The 16765-nt window shown below is 43.8% G+C and overlaps 1 protein-coding gene across 1 annotated transcript; it reads right to left on the bottom strand.

Moving 5' to 3' along the window:
- Positions 1 to 8384: 8384 nt before the first annotated feature.
- Positions 8385 to 14427, bottom strand: LYG1 (lysozyme g1). Its single transcript, XM_047782792.1, is given in 6 exon segments — positions 8385 to 8503; positions 8685 to 8812; positions 10857 to 11074; positions 11077 to 11135; positions 11979 to 12152; positions 14385 to 14427. Coding segments are annotated over 6 exon segments (741 nt in total).
- Positions 14428 to 16765: the final 2338 nt, after the last annotated feature.

The raw sequence follows: 16765 nt of genomic DNA, 5'->3' as shown, positions 1-16765 counted from the left end.
ACTTACTGACAATGGCCATTCGAAGTGAGGTGGTAACTAATTATAGTTTTGATTTGCATTTTTCTAATAATTAGTAATGTTGAACACATTTTCATGTGCTTTTTGGCCATCTGTATATCTCCTTTGGAGAAATGTCTATTTAGGTCTTCTGTCCATTTTTTGATTGGGCTGTTTTTTGTTGTTGTGTTGTTTGTATACGAGTTATTTGTACATTTTGGAGATTAAACCCTTGTCAGTTGCATCATTTGCAACTATTTTCTCCCCTTCCATAGGCTGTCTCTTTAGGGTTTTTTTTATGATTTTCTTTGCTGTGCAAAAGCTTGTAAGCTGATTAGTTCCCATTTGTTTATTTTTGTTTTTATTTTGGTTGCCTTGTGAGACTGACCTAAGAAAACATATGTACAGTTTATGTCAGAGGATGTTTTGCCTATCTTCTCTTCTAAGAGGTTCATGGTGTCATGTCTTATGTTAAGGTCTAAGCCATTTTGAGTTTATTTTTGTGCACAATGTGAGAGTGTGTTCTAATTTCTTTGATTTACATGCAGCTGTTCAGTTTTCTCAGCACCACTTGCTGAAGACACTTTTTTCCTATTTTATATTCTTGCCTCTTTTATCAAAGATGAATTAATCATAAGTGACTGGGTTTATTTCTGGATTATTCTGTTCCATTGGTCTGTATGTCTGTTTTTGTACCAGCACCACACCATCGTGATTGCTGTGCTTTGTAATATTGCCTGAAGTCTGGGGGATTTATGCCTCCTGCTTTTTTTTTTTAATTCAGGATTCCTGTGGCAATTCTGGGTCTTTTATGGGTCCATATAAATTTTTGGATTATATGTACTAGTTTCGTGACCAATGTCATGGGTAATTTGTTAGGGTCAAGTTAAATCTGTAGATTGCTTTGGACAGTGTGGCCATTTTAACAATATTAATTCTTCCAATCCAGGAGCATGGGATATCTTTCCATTTCTTTGAATGCTCTTTAATTTCCTTGATAAATGTTTTATAGTTCTCATAGTATAGGTCTTTCACCTTCTTGGTCAGGTTTATTCCTAGGTATTTAATTTTGTGGGGTGTGATTTTAAAAGGTATTGTTTTTTTATATTCCTTTTCTAATATTTCATGGTTAGTATACAGAAATGCAACCTATTTCTGAATGTTAATCTTGTATCCTGGTACTTTGTTGAATTCATTGATCAGTTTGTGCAGTTTTTGTGTGGAGTCCCTAGGGTTTTCTATATAGCACCATTTCATCTGCATGTAGTGACAATTTTTTTTTATCTCTTTAGGGCCACCCTGGTGGCATATGGTGGTTCCGAGGCTAGGGGTCAAAAGAGAGCTACAGCTGCCAGCCTATGACACAGCCACAGATCTGAGCCATATGTGTGACCTACACCACAGTTCACGGCAATGCTGTATCCTTAAGCCACTGAGCAAGGCCAGGGATCAAACCTGCAACTTCATGCTTCCTAGTCTGATTCATTTCTGCTGCGCCATGATGGGAACTCCCTGTATTGACAATTTTACCTCTTCTAATTTGTATACACCTTATATTATCTTTTGTTTGTCTGATTGCTGTGGCTTGGACTTCCAATACTATGTTGAATAAAAGTAGTGAGAGTGAGCATCCTTGTCGTGTTCCAGATTTTGGTGGGAAGGCTTCAGCTTTTCTCTTTTGATTATTATATGGGCTGTGGGTTTGCCATAATGACTTTTATTATGTGATTTACAATGTTGTGATAATTTCTGCTGTACAACAAAGTGATTCAGTTATACACATACACACACCCATTCTTTTTCAGATTCTTTTCCCATATAGATTATCACAGAATAGTGAGTAGAGTTCTCTGTGCTATGCAGTAGGTCCTCACGGGCCAGTCATTCCATGTACCTCAGTGTGTATATGCCAATCCCAAACCCCTAGTCCATCCCCCCACCTCTTCCCTTTGTTAACTATAAGTTTGTTTTCAAAGGCTATGAATCTGTTTCTGTTATGTAAATGAGTTCATTTGTATCTTTTTTTAGATTCCACATATAAGTGATATCATCTGATATTTGTCTTTCTCCGTCTGACTTAACTTCAGTTAGTATGATAATATCTAGATCCATACATATTGCTGCAAATGGCATTATTTCATTCTTTTTAATGGCTGAGTAATACTTCATTGTAAATATGTACTACATATTCTTTATTGGGAAGAATATTCTTGCTACTTCAAGAAAGGGTGAGGATTTCCCAGGAATTGGGCCATTGCCCCCCCCCCCTTTGCCTTTTATGGTCTGTTTTGAAACTCTCATGGCAGAAGGGGAAGTGATTTTTATATTACAATGAAGGCATTATGAGCTAAAGGGCAATGACTAGTTCTCAAAGCCACCTTGGTTTTGAAACCAAAAACATTTCTGACTCAAAATTAGCCAGAACCTAGATTGGGACTAGAACCCACATGACAGGACTCAAACCCAGTCAGAACCCAAATTGGAACTTGAATCCATAGTTTTTTCATTAGGATCACTCACCTTGTGCCTGAACTTACTGAGGTTCAGGTTCTTTGTGTCATAGCACAGTAGGAAATCAGTGAAAGACAAAGTGAAAGGCAAGAAATAGAGTTATTAAGATAGGACCCTTGTGAGAAATATAGTGGGGAGTAGAGGAGGCTCTGCCCTGAGGACTAGGTGGCTGCAGTTTTATAATCCAGGGGAAGTGGGGAGGAGAAAAGACTGCCTTCTTCCTCTTTCTTCAACTAGACATCAGGGCTTATATCACTAGCTCCTCCTTCATATTGGATAAGAGAGTATTTGACCCTATGAGGTCAAACTAGGGCTGTCAAGGTGCTTATTGAAATTAACAAAAAGGTGGTAACAGATGCCAAGATATGTTGAATCATCTCAGGTTTCTGTAATGAGAGTCTCCTACTTTGGAATGTCATACTCCCCTAAGGCTCATTATCTCGCTGAACTTGAAAGTAGTCCTTATCTTTCACTTAATGACCCGAGGCACATCTTACGCTTTTGCTTATGGTTGTATAGTTAAGCCAGATGCTTTATTCCACAATGTTCTGATGGCTTTCTTGAGTGATTATTAACTTAATAGTGGTCACCCAAATTTCCCTAGGTTTCCATCTCTATCTGTGCACTCCTATTGGGACTACTACAACCACCTGTGTAACTAGCCTACTCTGTATCATTTTCATCTGGTTCCATCCAGTGTTTATGGCATGCCAACAGCTGAGTCCCTCCTTCATTATCTGGCATTTGTGTCCTGCCCCTTTCTCTCCTGTCTCACCTCCTAGTAGGGAAAATGCCAAGCTAGGGTGATCAGCTCATCTAGATTTGCCCAGGACTTTTCTCCTTTAATGTTCCAGGTTTTTGCACTGAAAAGTGCCACAACCCAGAAAACCCACCTGTTCCAGACAAATCAGCAGGACGGTTGATCACCCTAACACCCCAATACACACAATCTTTTAATTATGTGCTTGAGCTCTTGGGGAAAAAGTAAAACAAAATTTTCAAGTAGGCTTTAAAATGGAAGAAATCTGGGTTTAGATTCTGTCCCTTACTAGCCCTGTGACTAAGCCAATGTCTTACACTGAAAGGCAGTCCTTTGTCTGTTAATGGAATAAAAATGAGGGCTGGTGTGAGAATTTAGCACCTAATAAATGGCCTTACCTCTTGTGTGAACTCAGGCCTCAGTTCTTTGCCAAATCTCCCGTACCAATTTTTATTTATCTCATCTTTAGAGAAATTAGCTTATCATGTCCCTAATGTATGCTAACTAGAAAAGGAGACTGTGATCTGGGACCATTCATTCGTCATACAGTGGCTGGCACATAGAGGGTGCTAAAAAGGATTTGTTAGTAGTTGCATAGTTAGGAGTTCCTGTCGTGGCTCAGTGGTTAACAAATCTGACTAGGAACCATGAGGTTGCGGGTTTCATCCCTGGCCTCCCTCAGTGGGTTAAGGATCCGGCGTTTCCAGTGAGCTGTGGTGTAGGTTGCAGATGCGGCCTGGATCTTGTGTTGCTGTGGCTGTGGTGTAGGCCAGTGGCTACAGCTCCGATTAGACCCCTAACCTGGGAACCTCCATATGCCAAGGGAGTGGCTCAAGAAAAGGCAAAAAGACAAAAAAAATAGTTGCATAGTTAATTCCCTTATATTTTTGCCAACCTGTAACTCAGCCATGCCTTCTCCAGAGCACTCATTAGGATGTCATGGTGCTCCTTGTTGGCTTTTGTTTTTCAGGATGAGGGACACCACCCTCTCATACCCAAGTTACTCTTGGGTAACATGCTTACTGGGCATGTGTGTCCATGGTGGGCATGTTCCCCCAAATCTGGGTTCACCTCTTGGTGGGTGTGGAGTCAAAAGACACAACCAAGCCACAGACCAGGAGAAGGAAGGATTTATCATTTGCAGCAGAATAAGAGAACACTTTTACCAAAGCAGTGTCTCCCAGAACAGCAAAATTGGGGAAGTTTGAAGCTAAGAGTACATGTACATTCATGAAGGGGCTTGAGCAGAGGAGAATTCAGCAAATATAATTGGGGCCAAGGTTCACAGAGTCCAACGCTTTGTTGGTTGAAGTTGGGAGGTTCATCTCACTCCATCTTCCAGCGTCCACCTGGGCCTTCATTTCTGCAGAACTCGAAGACTGTATCACCTTGCTCTGTACACTCCATGAGGAAGAACTAGGACTCTGCTTTAATACCGCCCTGTTGTTCGACTGCATTCCTTTGTTCCCTTAAGATCAATAATTACCAAGACTTGTTCAAGGGCGAGCATTGCAGCCAAGCTTAGCTTACAAAATGGTGTGGGCCAAAAATGGCTTCACTTATGTCTAAAAAAGAGAAGCCAAGTCTGATTCTTTTTCTCTGGGTATCCCCAACCCTATGTGCCTTTAGGAGGCGCATGAGGTGCTCTGGGGGCAGGTGCTGCAGGACTTGATTCACCCAACTGTTTCCCTCATGGACTCCTAACCAGTGAGATGGAAATCTGCAAAAAGGTGTGTTCCTGGGGTCTTCTCAGTCAGTTCTTCTTAGTGAGAATTCCGTCTCTGGATTCAGCCTTGAGAGTATGTCTTGGAAGGCAGAGTGTGAGAGACGAAGAAGGGAGCCCTGGAGGAGGTCAAGAACACTAATGGTCATGGGAACTTCCACAAGCCCTGACAAAGTGGTAGGCACCTTACATTATCACCAGTGTCTTCCCTGCCACTCTGCCTCATGCACACATGTGGCTGGCTGCTCTTCCTAACTAAATTTTACCATGTCATGGTTCCTAAAGGCAGAGACTCTAATTTGGGCTTCATAGATGCTGAGACATAGCAGTTGCTTCAAAAAAGAAAATTCTGCTTGAAATGATGACAGTTGTTCTAGACACTGTAAAGTGTTGATAGTGATGCCAGAAAGACATTATCAGAATTTGGGTTCTTGTTCACACAATTGAAGAATGATCTCTGTGAACACACAGGCAGTAAGCAAGCAAAGTCCTTATTAAAGGAAAGCAAATAGCTCCCAGGACTGCTGGGATGGGAGAGAAGAACTCACCAATCTCTATTGTCCTATAGGAGTTTTTATCCCTAAAAGACAGGGGGAAGAAATACCTACATGGGGTCCAGAAAGATGTGCTTTCATCCCATTGGCCTATATCAGTCCTTATACAATAGGGGTTTTAGGGGTGGAAATGTCCTGTGGGTCTCATGGTTTCTGTGACCATTTCTTCCTGTAAACTGAGTCACAGGGGATTAGGGATTAATGTCCATCTAGGCATAGGTACACTCCCTATAATAAACAAGGCCTGTGGGGATGTTACTCCCTGGAGCCCTTAAGCCACAAATGTTAATCAGTGGCCATATCAAAAAATGCATCAAAGAGCATGCTCCTACACTGACTACCTGAGTTAGTATTCTGCCTCAATATAATGGGACATTGATGACTTTTAGAGCACCCAGCCCCCAAATTAGATAATCTACCCATATGGTGTATGATCAATGTTCCTGATGGAAGCTCCAATTGAAGAATCACTGTCCAGGCTCTATTAGTCTTAAGTGCCCCAAAGTCAGGGGAGGGTTTAGCTGAGTTGGGGGAAGTTGAGTGTAGGAGGTTCAGTGGTGCAAGTGAAACCAAAAACCCCTCTGACTCAAACCCAGCCTAAATCCAGTTAGGAACTTGAACCCACGGTTTTTTCATTAGAATCACTCACCTGGTGTCTGGACTTACTGAAGCTCAGGTTCTTTGTGTCTCAGCACAGAAGGAATTCAGTGAGAGACAAAGTGATAGGCAAGAAATAGATTTATTAAGATAGGACCCTTGTGAGAAATATAGTGGGGAGTAGAGGAGGCTCTGCCCTGAGGACTAGGTGGCTGCAATTTTATAATCCAGGGGAAGTGGGGAGGAGAAAAGACTGCCTTCTTCCTCTTTCTTCAACTAGACATCAAGCTTGTATCACTAGCTCCTCCTTCATATTGGGTAATGACCCTATGAGGTCAAACTAGGACTTTGGATAAGCACTCGTGCTTATTCATATCAGCAGAAGGGTGGTAACAGATGCCAAAATATGTTGAATCTTCTTGGGTTTCTGTATCACTGTCATTTTCCTGTTAAATTCCTGTCCTTGATCCTACGGCTCATTATCTTGCTGCTCTTGAATGCAGTCCTCATTTTATCTTTCACTTAATGGCCTGAGGCGTATCTTGTGTTTTATTTACGGTTTTATAGTTAAGCCAGATGCTTTATTCCACATTGTTCTGATGGCTTTCTTGAGTAATCATTAAATTACAGTGGTCTCTCAAAGTTCTCTAGGTTTCCTTCTCTATCTATGTGCCTCATTGGGACTTCTACAACCACCTGTGTAACTATCCTACTCCATCCCCATCAGAAGGTAGGAAACCAAGAGGTAAACTAGATATAGGTTACTAGATATAGTCAGAGAACTATATCTGGTCACTCTTGATGGAGCATGATAATGTGAGAAAAAAGAATCTATGCATGTATGTGTAACTGGGTCACCTTGATGTATAGTAGAAAATTGACAGAACATTGTAAACCAGCTATAATGAAAAAAAATAAAAATCATTTAAGAAATAAAATTATAAGGTTAAAAACAAACAAAACCCTAGATGTCAGAGAGACCTAGGGTTAAGGTAATGCTGAAAAGTTTAAAAGTGACTCTCCTGGAGTTCCTGTCATGGCTCAGTGGTTAACGAATCCAACTAAGAACCACGAGGTTGTGGGTTCGATCCCTGGCCTTGCTCAATGGGTTAAGGATCTGGCGTTGCTGTGAAGTGTGGTGTAGGTCACAGACATGGCTCAGATCTGGCATTGCTGTGGCTCTGGTATAGGCTGGCGGCTACAGCTACAGTTCCCTATCCTGGGAACCTCTGTATGCCGTGGGATCAGCTCTAGGAAAGGCAAAAAGACAAAAAAAAAAAAAGTGACTCTCCTGAAACTATTCTCCCAGCAGCTGGGGCTGGCCACGCTTATCCTTTTTCTCAAGAAAAGTTTTCAACTAAAATTTGAAACTATGATTTTTTTTTTTTTTTTGCCATTTCTTGGGCCGCTCCTGTGGCACATGGAGGTTCCCAGGCTAGGGGTTGAATTGGAGCTGTAGCCACCAGCCTACGCCAGAGCCACAGGAACTCGGGATCCGAGCCACATCTGTGACCTACACCACAGCTCATGGCAACACCAGATCCTTAATCCACTGAGCAAGGCCAGGGATTGAACCTGCAACCTCACGGTTCCTAGTCGGATTCATTAACCACTGAGCCACGACAGGAACTCTGAAACTGATTTTTATCAAAGAAATCAGTGATAGAGTTGCCACATAAAATAACCACATGCCTAAATTTGAATTTCAGATAGACTGAATAATAGTTGAGTATAAATGTGTTCCAAATATGGCATAGCACTTAGAGTACAAAAAAAAAATCATTATTTATCTAGAATTCAAATTTAATCAGGATTCTGGTTTGGGGGTTTTTGTTTGTTTATATGTTTTGCTGCCCCTTGGTACATGGAGTTCCCAGGCCAGAGATCAGATCCTTAACCTACTGTGATGGCCGGGGATTGAACCTGTGTCCCAGGGTTCCAGAGAGGCAGCCTATCTCATTGCATCTGCATTCTGGTATTTTTATTTGCTATACAAGCCACTGAGGTACAGGATTCGTTTCACGGAAATCCACATTATAGCCCATATCTGTGGAAATATCTTTAAAGGGACATACCCCTTTGTTAAGACACACACCAGACCACAAAATGCGGAAACTTATTCTTCAATGTGATTTATGTTATTTTGATGCCCTTCAGGTGAAACTCAGATTCACAATTACTGGTCTCACTGTAACAGCTGAGGCTGCCTGCATGTTAATGATCCTGCGTTTGACCTGAAGCATTAGAAGCCCTGTCTCTTGAAGTATTTGATTCGTGCAAGGACATCATTGCCAAAGTCACAGTTCAGGTCCTGGCTGCTTCTGATGTTGCCACCACCTCCCTTGTAGGCACAGAAGCCACCTGTGAGGCAGGTGAATGCTGACCCCACAATCCCTCACTGCATCAGGGTGCTCTGCTCTTAATCAGATCCTCTTCCCTAATTGCCTTTCAGGAGGCAACTGAGGTTTTGGGGGATCTGGCACAATGTGCACTTGTCCCTATTAATTTCACACTGTGAAAATGATCCACGGGTTACAGGAACCTTTCAGATACTGGTCAGGGGTCCAGATTGGACACTTCCTCTGGATTTCTCTGATTCTAACAATCAGGACCTCAGCCATGTGGAACACCTGGGCCTTGCTGAGGATGTGGGGCATCACGTCCAAGGTCCTGTAGGGAGAAAGGCAGAGGAAAAGCTGGGCGGGAGGGTGAGGGGGCTTCTTAAGATCAAGGCTACTTTTTCATGTCCCTTCTTTTTCTTTCCTCCTCCTCTGGCAGCACCATTGCCACTTTCAGTCTCTCTGGGGATAAACAGTAAAGCTACAAGTTTAGGCAAAGCAAGGGATAAGCAGGCATTTCACTACTGCTTCAGGGCAATGGTGAGAAGCAGAGTTGAAAACCAGAGGTGACAGACATAGTATGGGGACCACTCTTCAGTGCTGCCAACACAAACCCTACAAACAGCTTTTAAAATTAAAGTATAGATGGTTTACAGTGTTGTGCCTGTTTCTACAGTACAACAAAGTGACCCAGTCATACATACATATACATTCCTTTCTTATATTATCTTCCATCATGGTCTATCTCAAGAGACTGCATCTAGTTCCCTGTGCTGTACAGCAGGATCTCATTGCTTATCCATTCTCAATGTAATAGTTGCATCTACTAACCCTAAACTCCCAGTCCATCCCACTCCTGGTTTGTTTTTTTTTTCCTTTTGGCCCTGCCCATGGCATGCCGAAATTCCCAGTCCAGGGATTGAACCCATACCTGAGCAGTCACCCAAGCCACATCAGTGACAACACTGGATCCTTAATTGCTAGGCTACCAGGGAACTCCAGAAAGGGGGTTTTTCTATCTGTCCTTGTAATTCTTCCTCCAGATAATCTGAATGTCTAAAGGTACTTCTAACATGTCTTATCTACCATGTGGGTTTCACCATACAGAGGAAAAATGTCTGAAAAAAACAACTCTGGGGAGTTGTTTCTTCATCTTCGAAGGAGACGGACTTGTCCTTTTCCCAGGAATGATTTTTACAAAGGAGACAGAGTGGGCCAGGAGAAATGATGCCCACCCTGACATCACCACTGTTGTCCTAGGTCCCAGTTCTACATTGTCCAGCTGCCTTGTCACTCTGCAGCATTGACTCTGTCCTTGCAAATCCACTTCCTCACTTATGCAGGACAAATGACTTGCCTCCTCCCTGACCCAATGTCATCAGATTATTGGATGGGTCCCCAAATCAAAATAAGATAAAGTATTTGAAAGTACTTTTAAACTGTCAAGGGTCCGGTGCTTTAGGAGGCCAGTTTAAAGATCACTGAGGAGTACATTTTCCTAAAAGCTTAAAATATGACTTGCAGTACTTATAGATTCCTCAACAACTACAACAACGTGAAATGCATTGGCCTGGGAGTTCTTGTTCTGGCTCAGCAGGTTAAGAACCCGACATGGTGTCCTTAAGGATGTGGGTTCAATCCCCGGCCTTGCTCAGTGGGTTAAGGATCCACCGTTGCCATGAGCTGTGGTGTAGGTCGCAGATGCAGCTTGGATCTGGTGTTGCTGTGGCTGTGGTGTAGGTCTCAACTGAAGCTCCAATTCAACTCCTAGCCAGGGATCTTTCATATGCCACAGGTGCAGCCCTAAAAAGAAAAAAGAGAAGTGGTTTCACTGTCTCCCTTGCCATCACTAATCCCTCCAGTGCAGAGACAATCCGACAGTGGGGTTAACAAAAGATCAGTTCCTTGGAAATTTCTATCAGGCACCACACAATACAGGGCAGAATTAGTGCAGAAATGACATGGATCTTCATAACTAAGAATCATGTAGAAAGAATCAAGGGAAAAGGTGTTCGATATTTGTGGAGAATCTCTTATATTAAAAGTACTTTTCCACACAATTTCCTTGAAGCTTCACAATAATTCCTCGAGACGGCATTTTATAGATGAGGAAATGGAGGCCTAGGGAGCTTAAATGATTTATCCAGGCTCATATGGTTACAAAATAACAGAGCAAGGATTCAATCTGTGATCTCTGCTTGATTGGAAATCCAGAGTAGGGTACAGTTGATGACAGTTAGGAAACACAATATAATTTGCTTTGAAAAGAAGTTGTGGCCCTAAATGAAGCAGAAATGTTGCTGGTCACATGTCCCAGACAGAGCCATGGCACTTTCAACCCCAGGGAGCACCTCTGACTCTGTATGCTATGGCACCATGCTCCAGGGTTGTCATCAGCAACAATAATGTGAAGTGGTCCCCTGGAGTTGTGACACGTCATGACTGATGAAGTCATGCACCACCCTGACTCATGCTCATGAGTCACACTGTCCATGTTGACCAAGACGTTGCCACTGTGAGATTCCCTGGCTGAGACACCAGCCATGACAGCAGGGTCCATGTGGTGTTCTTGGCAGACTGGACACATCATGGGTTTTGACATCTCAGGAGGTTTGGCATGTCTGTTACAGCCTGTCTTTCAGAAGCACAAACTCCTAAAGCAAACACAGAAGGAAGGGATACAGCTTGGTGTGACCTGTGCTGAAATGGGAGCTCAGGAGGACAGAGAAGATACTGCAGGGATCTGGGCAGTGGTCCAGGATGGAGAAGCCCAAGTTTGGTATGAAATCCCTAGTGGCCATTCCTGGAGCTGCGGTTATGATTCCCTTCCTTTGAGCTTCAGTCTGCGTCCCCTGAAAAATGTCCTTTATGGCTGCCAGTGCCCCTCAGCCAGGCTCTTCAGGGCTGCTCTGAACCCTCCTGGGAAAATTCTGCGGCCACAGTCCCCATCAGCCCACCCTAAGCACCCCAGCCTGACCCAGTGAAATGGACCTGTCCACCACTCTAATGCACACAGGACGTGGGAGAGGAATTCTCCCAACCCTTCAAAAGTTCTGGGAGAATTCCCTGACATGTTTGCTCACTCCTGGCCACCTTTCCACTTGAAAGTGACACCTGGAACTTATGGGAGCTTAAAGCTTTATGAAATAACAAGAAACGGTGCACTGCAGATGGAGACTAATTTACCTGACCCGCCCCCTTCCATGGTTCCATAAGCACTCTCATCCACATTACATCGAACAGAGTTTACAGCCCTGTGAAGTAAGAACTACTCTCTCGCTCCCAGCAGGAGCTCAGGAGACCTCAGTGACAGGCTGGAAAACCAGCACTGAGACAAATTCCATGGACGCCATGCCCAGTGCTCTTTCCAAGTGGGGCTGGGGGAGACACTGAGAACCAAAAGAGTGTGTGGAGAGGACCAAAACTGTGGGGAAGAACAGTGCAACATGGGGTGTAGTCTACAGGGAAGGGACAAGATCCTGTGGAAGCCACCCAACCAGAATGAGTCACCTGCCAAGAGAAAGAGGAAGAGGAGGAGGGCAAGGCAGACGGTGAGGTGATAACTACGCAGAAGCTGGAGCCTGGACGCCTCCGCATCCTACCAGATGCCGCAGGCGTGTCCAGGGTCTGCTTGTCTCCATAGCATCCCCTGCTGCTACTTTCTGATGAGTCTGCAAGCAGAGAAAATGTCAGCCTCAAACATTGAACTAGAGCAGCTTCTGATCCTGCTTCTGTCCATTAGGAAGTGATATTGATGCCAATCACTGTATTAAAACGAATGATACCAGTCATTCTCTCCCCGCCATGGAAACACTTCTGAAATGTTCAGGATGGTGAGGAAGTTATCACAGAGATGACCTCAGGGCTAACTTCTCCTGTTAGACATCGGAGAAGACATCGGAGCAGTAATCCTTGCGAAGCTCTGGGCCTGAACCGTGCGCGGGTGGGTGAGTGTCGCAGTCAGAGCTGAGATCCCGTGTTCCCTGTAAACTCGTCCTCATCTTGTGTTTTAGGTGAACTTTCGGCGTTTCTCCCTCAAATGCTCCTAACGCATAGGTTTGGCGAGACACTTGTGCTTGCTCTGGAGAAACGCATAGTATAAATTATGTCCTTGGCCCTCCTTGGGACCTCCACCCAGACCCAAAGTAGCACAGCTCACAGACTGGGACATGCAGTTTGGCTTCCCCTGCTCTGGGCGGCTGAGATGGCCAAGAGGGGAGCATGCGTGGTGAGGACCACGACCCCGTCCCTGGGCAGGGGCTCCCTCTTCCCACTTGCTCCCTTTCTCCCTTTGCCCTTCCATCTCTCGCTCTCTAATTCCCTCCGTCATCCCAGGCACTGAAAGGGAGAAGTGGTTTTCTGCACATTGGGATTTCACAAAGGCTGCTGAAGGGAAGAGCAGTCCCTAGGGTCTGTAATGCCTACCAGAAGGGGGCGCAGGAGGCAGCAACAAGTACCCACAGGGGGCGGAGAACAGAGAAAATCATCTCGCTATTATAAACCTGTAAGAACGTCTCCTTAGATTATTCTTTTCGATTTATTAAGTCTTTAACTAAATTAGATTATATCATCAAATCTTGATGATCTGCGGATCTTTGGAAATAGATCTGTTGCACATCAGCATGTTTGTACTGTAAGTTGACCTAAATGCGTTTTTTTTTCCTTTCTTTTTTCTTTTTGTCTTTTTAGGGCTGCACCAGCAGCATATGGAGGTTCCCAGGCTAGGGGTCAAATCGGAGCTGTAGCCACTGACTTACACCACAGCCACAGCAATGCCAGGTCCGAGCCGCATCTGTAACCTACACCACAGCTCACAGTAATGCAGGATCCTTAACCCACTGAGTGAGGCCAGGGATCGAACCCATATCCTCATGGCTACTGGTTGGGTTCATTAACTGCAGTGCCGCTGTGAGAACTCCCTAAACACGTTTTAAAGTTTTGTTTTCTTACTAAGAGCTTCTCAGAGTTGACGTCGGAAAATACTGGTATTTTGGAGTAAATACTTCTACTTTAAAACCTTCTGATGAGTAAAGTGAAGAGAAATGAGGAAATGACTTGGTCTTTCATGGGTATACTAAAAATGAAATGAGCCAAGATGTCTTTGTTTATTTTTTAATCGGTGCACTTTTACCTTTTTAACCGGTGACAATACCATTCATGGTACTTGGTTGTGTCACTCATTTCTTCTTGGCCCCCAGCCGCTCCCTCATCACATTATATGCTCCCCAAAGTTCCTTAGAGTCCTCAGATTCCTTGCAAATTTTAAAAATATTTGTTGACTGGATGGGTCAAGAAAGAAAGGAATGAATAAAACTGGCCACCTCTGAGAAATTGTTAGAATTTAGGGCCAGGAAGAAATCTTGCTTCTCTTGAGGAATTATACTTCCTCCTTCTCTTTGTTGAAAAACATGACCTTTTTCCCTCAGCCCCCAACCTCAAGGAACCTTAGAATTGAATCTGACATTCAAGCATGGCAATGACGTCAGCCTCAGTGGTTCCCTGACTCACACCTCCTGAATCCCAGTGGTGCTAGTCTTCTATTGCATTACATTAGTTTTTAAATGGTAAGCCACCTCAATCCACTATGCAAATATGGGGTCTTTTAATAAATTCAGTAAATACTTTGTGAATGAATGTTTATAGAGGAACGATGAGCGGTTTTCAATGGTGTATATTTAAAGCTCAGCCTCAAGCAATGCTGTTCTCCACATCCTAGAGAACCCCTTCCCTTTGTGGGGCATCTGGTAGGGGGCTACTTGCTGACTCCAGGATTTGTTGAACAACTCGGGGTGAGGGAAAATAGCTTTTTCCACTACAGTTTTAAGAATCAGAAGTACCATTATGGTTCCTATGTTTATCCTTCCCATCTTCCAGGTCTCTTGGGAAAAAGGGAACAGCCTCACCAAGAAGGGCGAGGATTCTCAGAAGCAGCCACAGCACAGACATACTGATGATCTGGCACAATAAATCCTAAAGTGATTTTTATTTTTATTTATTTATTTATTTATTTTTGTCTTTTTGCCATTTCTCGGGCGGCATATGGAGATTCCCAGGCTAGGGGTCGAATCGCAGTCATAGCCACCAGCCTACACCAGAGCCACAGCAATGCAGGGGCCGAGCCGCATCTGCAACCTACACCACAGCTCAAGGCAACGCTGGATGCTTAACCCACTGAGCAAGGCCAGGGATCGAACCCACAACCTCATGGTTCCTAGTCGGATTCGTTAACCACTGAGGCATGACGGAAACTCCCTAAAGTGATTTTTAAATAGAACCTCCCTATGCTATGGGTGCGGCTCTAAAAAGACAAAAGAAAAAAAGAAAAACTTAAAAAGAGAAAGAGGTGATATTAAGGAAGACGTTTGAATTAAGTCCTCTTAAACAAGGTTGTATGCCTCTCAGACACAGCTTTGCTTTTTACTTTTCTTCCCTGCAACATTGAGATGGTCCATCTGATTTCCCTTAGATGAGCAGAAAATGTCATGCTTCATCCAAAACACTGGAAAAATATAGGAACTTGGAATTTTAGCTGTGTTTGTAGCAACTCTCAGATTCAACCACCCAACAGGAACCATTTATTCAGCACCCACTGAGCCGCCAGCATTGAATGACAGGGAACAACTCCAACCCAGGGGAAAAAAAGAAACAAAAACAGAGAAAGAACCGTGTAGATACAGGAAAAGCTCATAATCCATGAAAGTATATCTTTTCATAGGCTTCTCACTGGCTTTATGGAAAGGACCCTTCAGAAAAAAGTAAAGCCCTGCTTGCATTCAGATATAAAACCCCAAATATTTTATCCTCTTTGCTATTTTTCTGGGCAACAAAAATACTTCCTCTTGGAAGCTTAAGTGGAAGGACTTGGCTTTTATTGCAACATGAAAACTACTTTCATTTTCCAAGCCTGGAGCTAAATGTCTGCATGGGGCAAGCACTTGACTGAAGAGTCTAGGAGTTCCTGTTGTGGCTCATTGGGTTAAGGACTCGATATTGCCTCTCTGAGGTCATGGGTTTGATCCCTGGCCTGGCTCCGTTAAGGATCAGGTGCCATGGCTGTAGTGTAGGCCTCAGCTGCAGCTCTGATTTGACCCCTGTTCTGAGAACTTCCATTTGCCGCAGGTGCATCTATAAAAAGGAAAAAAAATCTAAAAGTGAATAAGTATTATAAAAAAATCATTGTATCATCTACATAATCTTTTATAACTTGGGTTTTCCTCTAAAGTCCCTCCAACTTTTCTTATTTACTTAGCAGACACAATCTTTTTGTTTTGTTTTGTTTTTGCTTTTTAGGGCCATACCCGCAGCATATGGAAGTTCCCAGGCTAGGGGTCAAACTGGAGCTGCAGCTGCTGGCCAACACCACAGCCACAGCAATGTGGTAGCCAAGCTCCGTCCGCTACCTACACCATAGCTCACGGCAACACTGGATCCTTATTACACTGGGTGAGACCAGAGATCAAACCCGCAACCTCATGGATCTTTGTTGGGTTCATTACCTGCGAGGCCACAACGGGAACTCCTGCAGACACTGATCACCATGTGCTGGATTTTTCATCCTAAATAGGCCTAAGCAGAGTCCCACCCTCTGTCTTACACTCACCTGCCATGTGGGCCTCTTGTCCTTCGAGGCGGTCAGCCTATCACACCTTATACAGAGTCCCTGGCCTGCTTCCTCTTTCAGAAAATGTTGACTTTATGCTCTTATGAGGACAGGTATGGCTAAGTCTTACGAATTATAGTAAGAATCATAATCATTATAAAGACCTTGAAGTTATATAAGGCCTTTTATTCAAGAATGTCCTGGCATTTTGCAAACATTGAACAATTAGTTTCCTCCCACAGCTCAGAGGGCAATGATTGCTACAGTTTCCAGTTGATGATTTCAGGTCCTGCAATTGTTTTTAGATTGTTTTTATTCGCACTGGTTTGTGGAAGCCGGGCCAAGGAAGAAAGAAAGGAGAGAAGGAGAGGACAGGAAGGAGGGGCAGAAGGAAGGAAGGAAGGAAGGACGGAAAGGAAGGTAAGGGAAAGAAGGATGGAGGGGGAGAGAGAGACAGAGCCAGAGAGAGGGAGAAAGGAAGGAAGGAAGAGGGGAAGGAAGGAAGTTTGGAGGGAGGGAGGTGGAAAGGAAGGATGAAGATGAGGGAGAGAGAGAGGGACAAGGGAAGAAAGAGAAAGGGAAGGAAGGAAGGAATTGAATTTGGAGTGTTAGAAACTCTTAGGCTTTGTCTGTGTTTCAGGTAAGCAGAGCCACACCTTAGCCTGAATGATGCTCTTTTATGTA

This window comes from Phacochoerus africanus, chromosome 5 (assembly GCF_016906955.1).
Source record: "Phacochoerus africanus isolate WHEZ1 chromosome 5, ROS_Pafr_v1, whole genome shotgun sequence".
Classification (NCBI taxonomy): Eukaryota; Metazoa; Chordata; class Mammalia; order Artiodactyla; family Suidae; genus Phacochoerus; species Phacochoerus africanus.
Note: the sequence above shows the minus strand (reverse complement) of the source record. Positions and strands in the feature narration are given on the sequence as shown.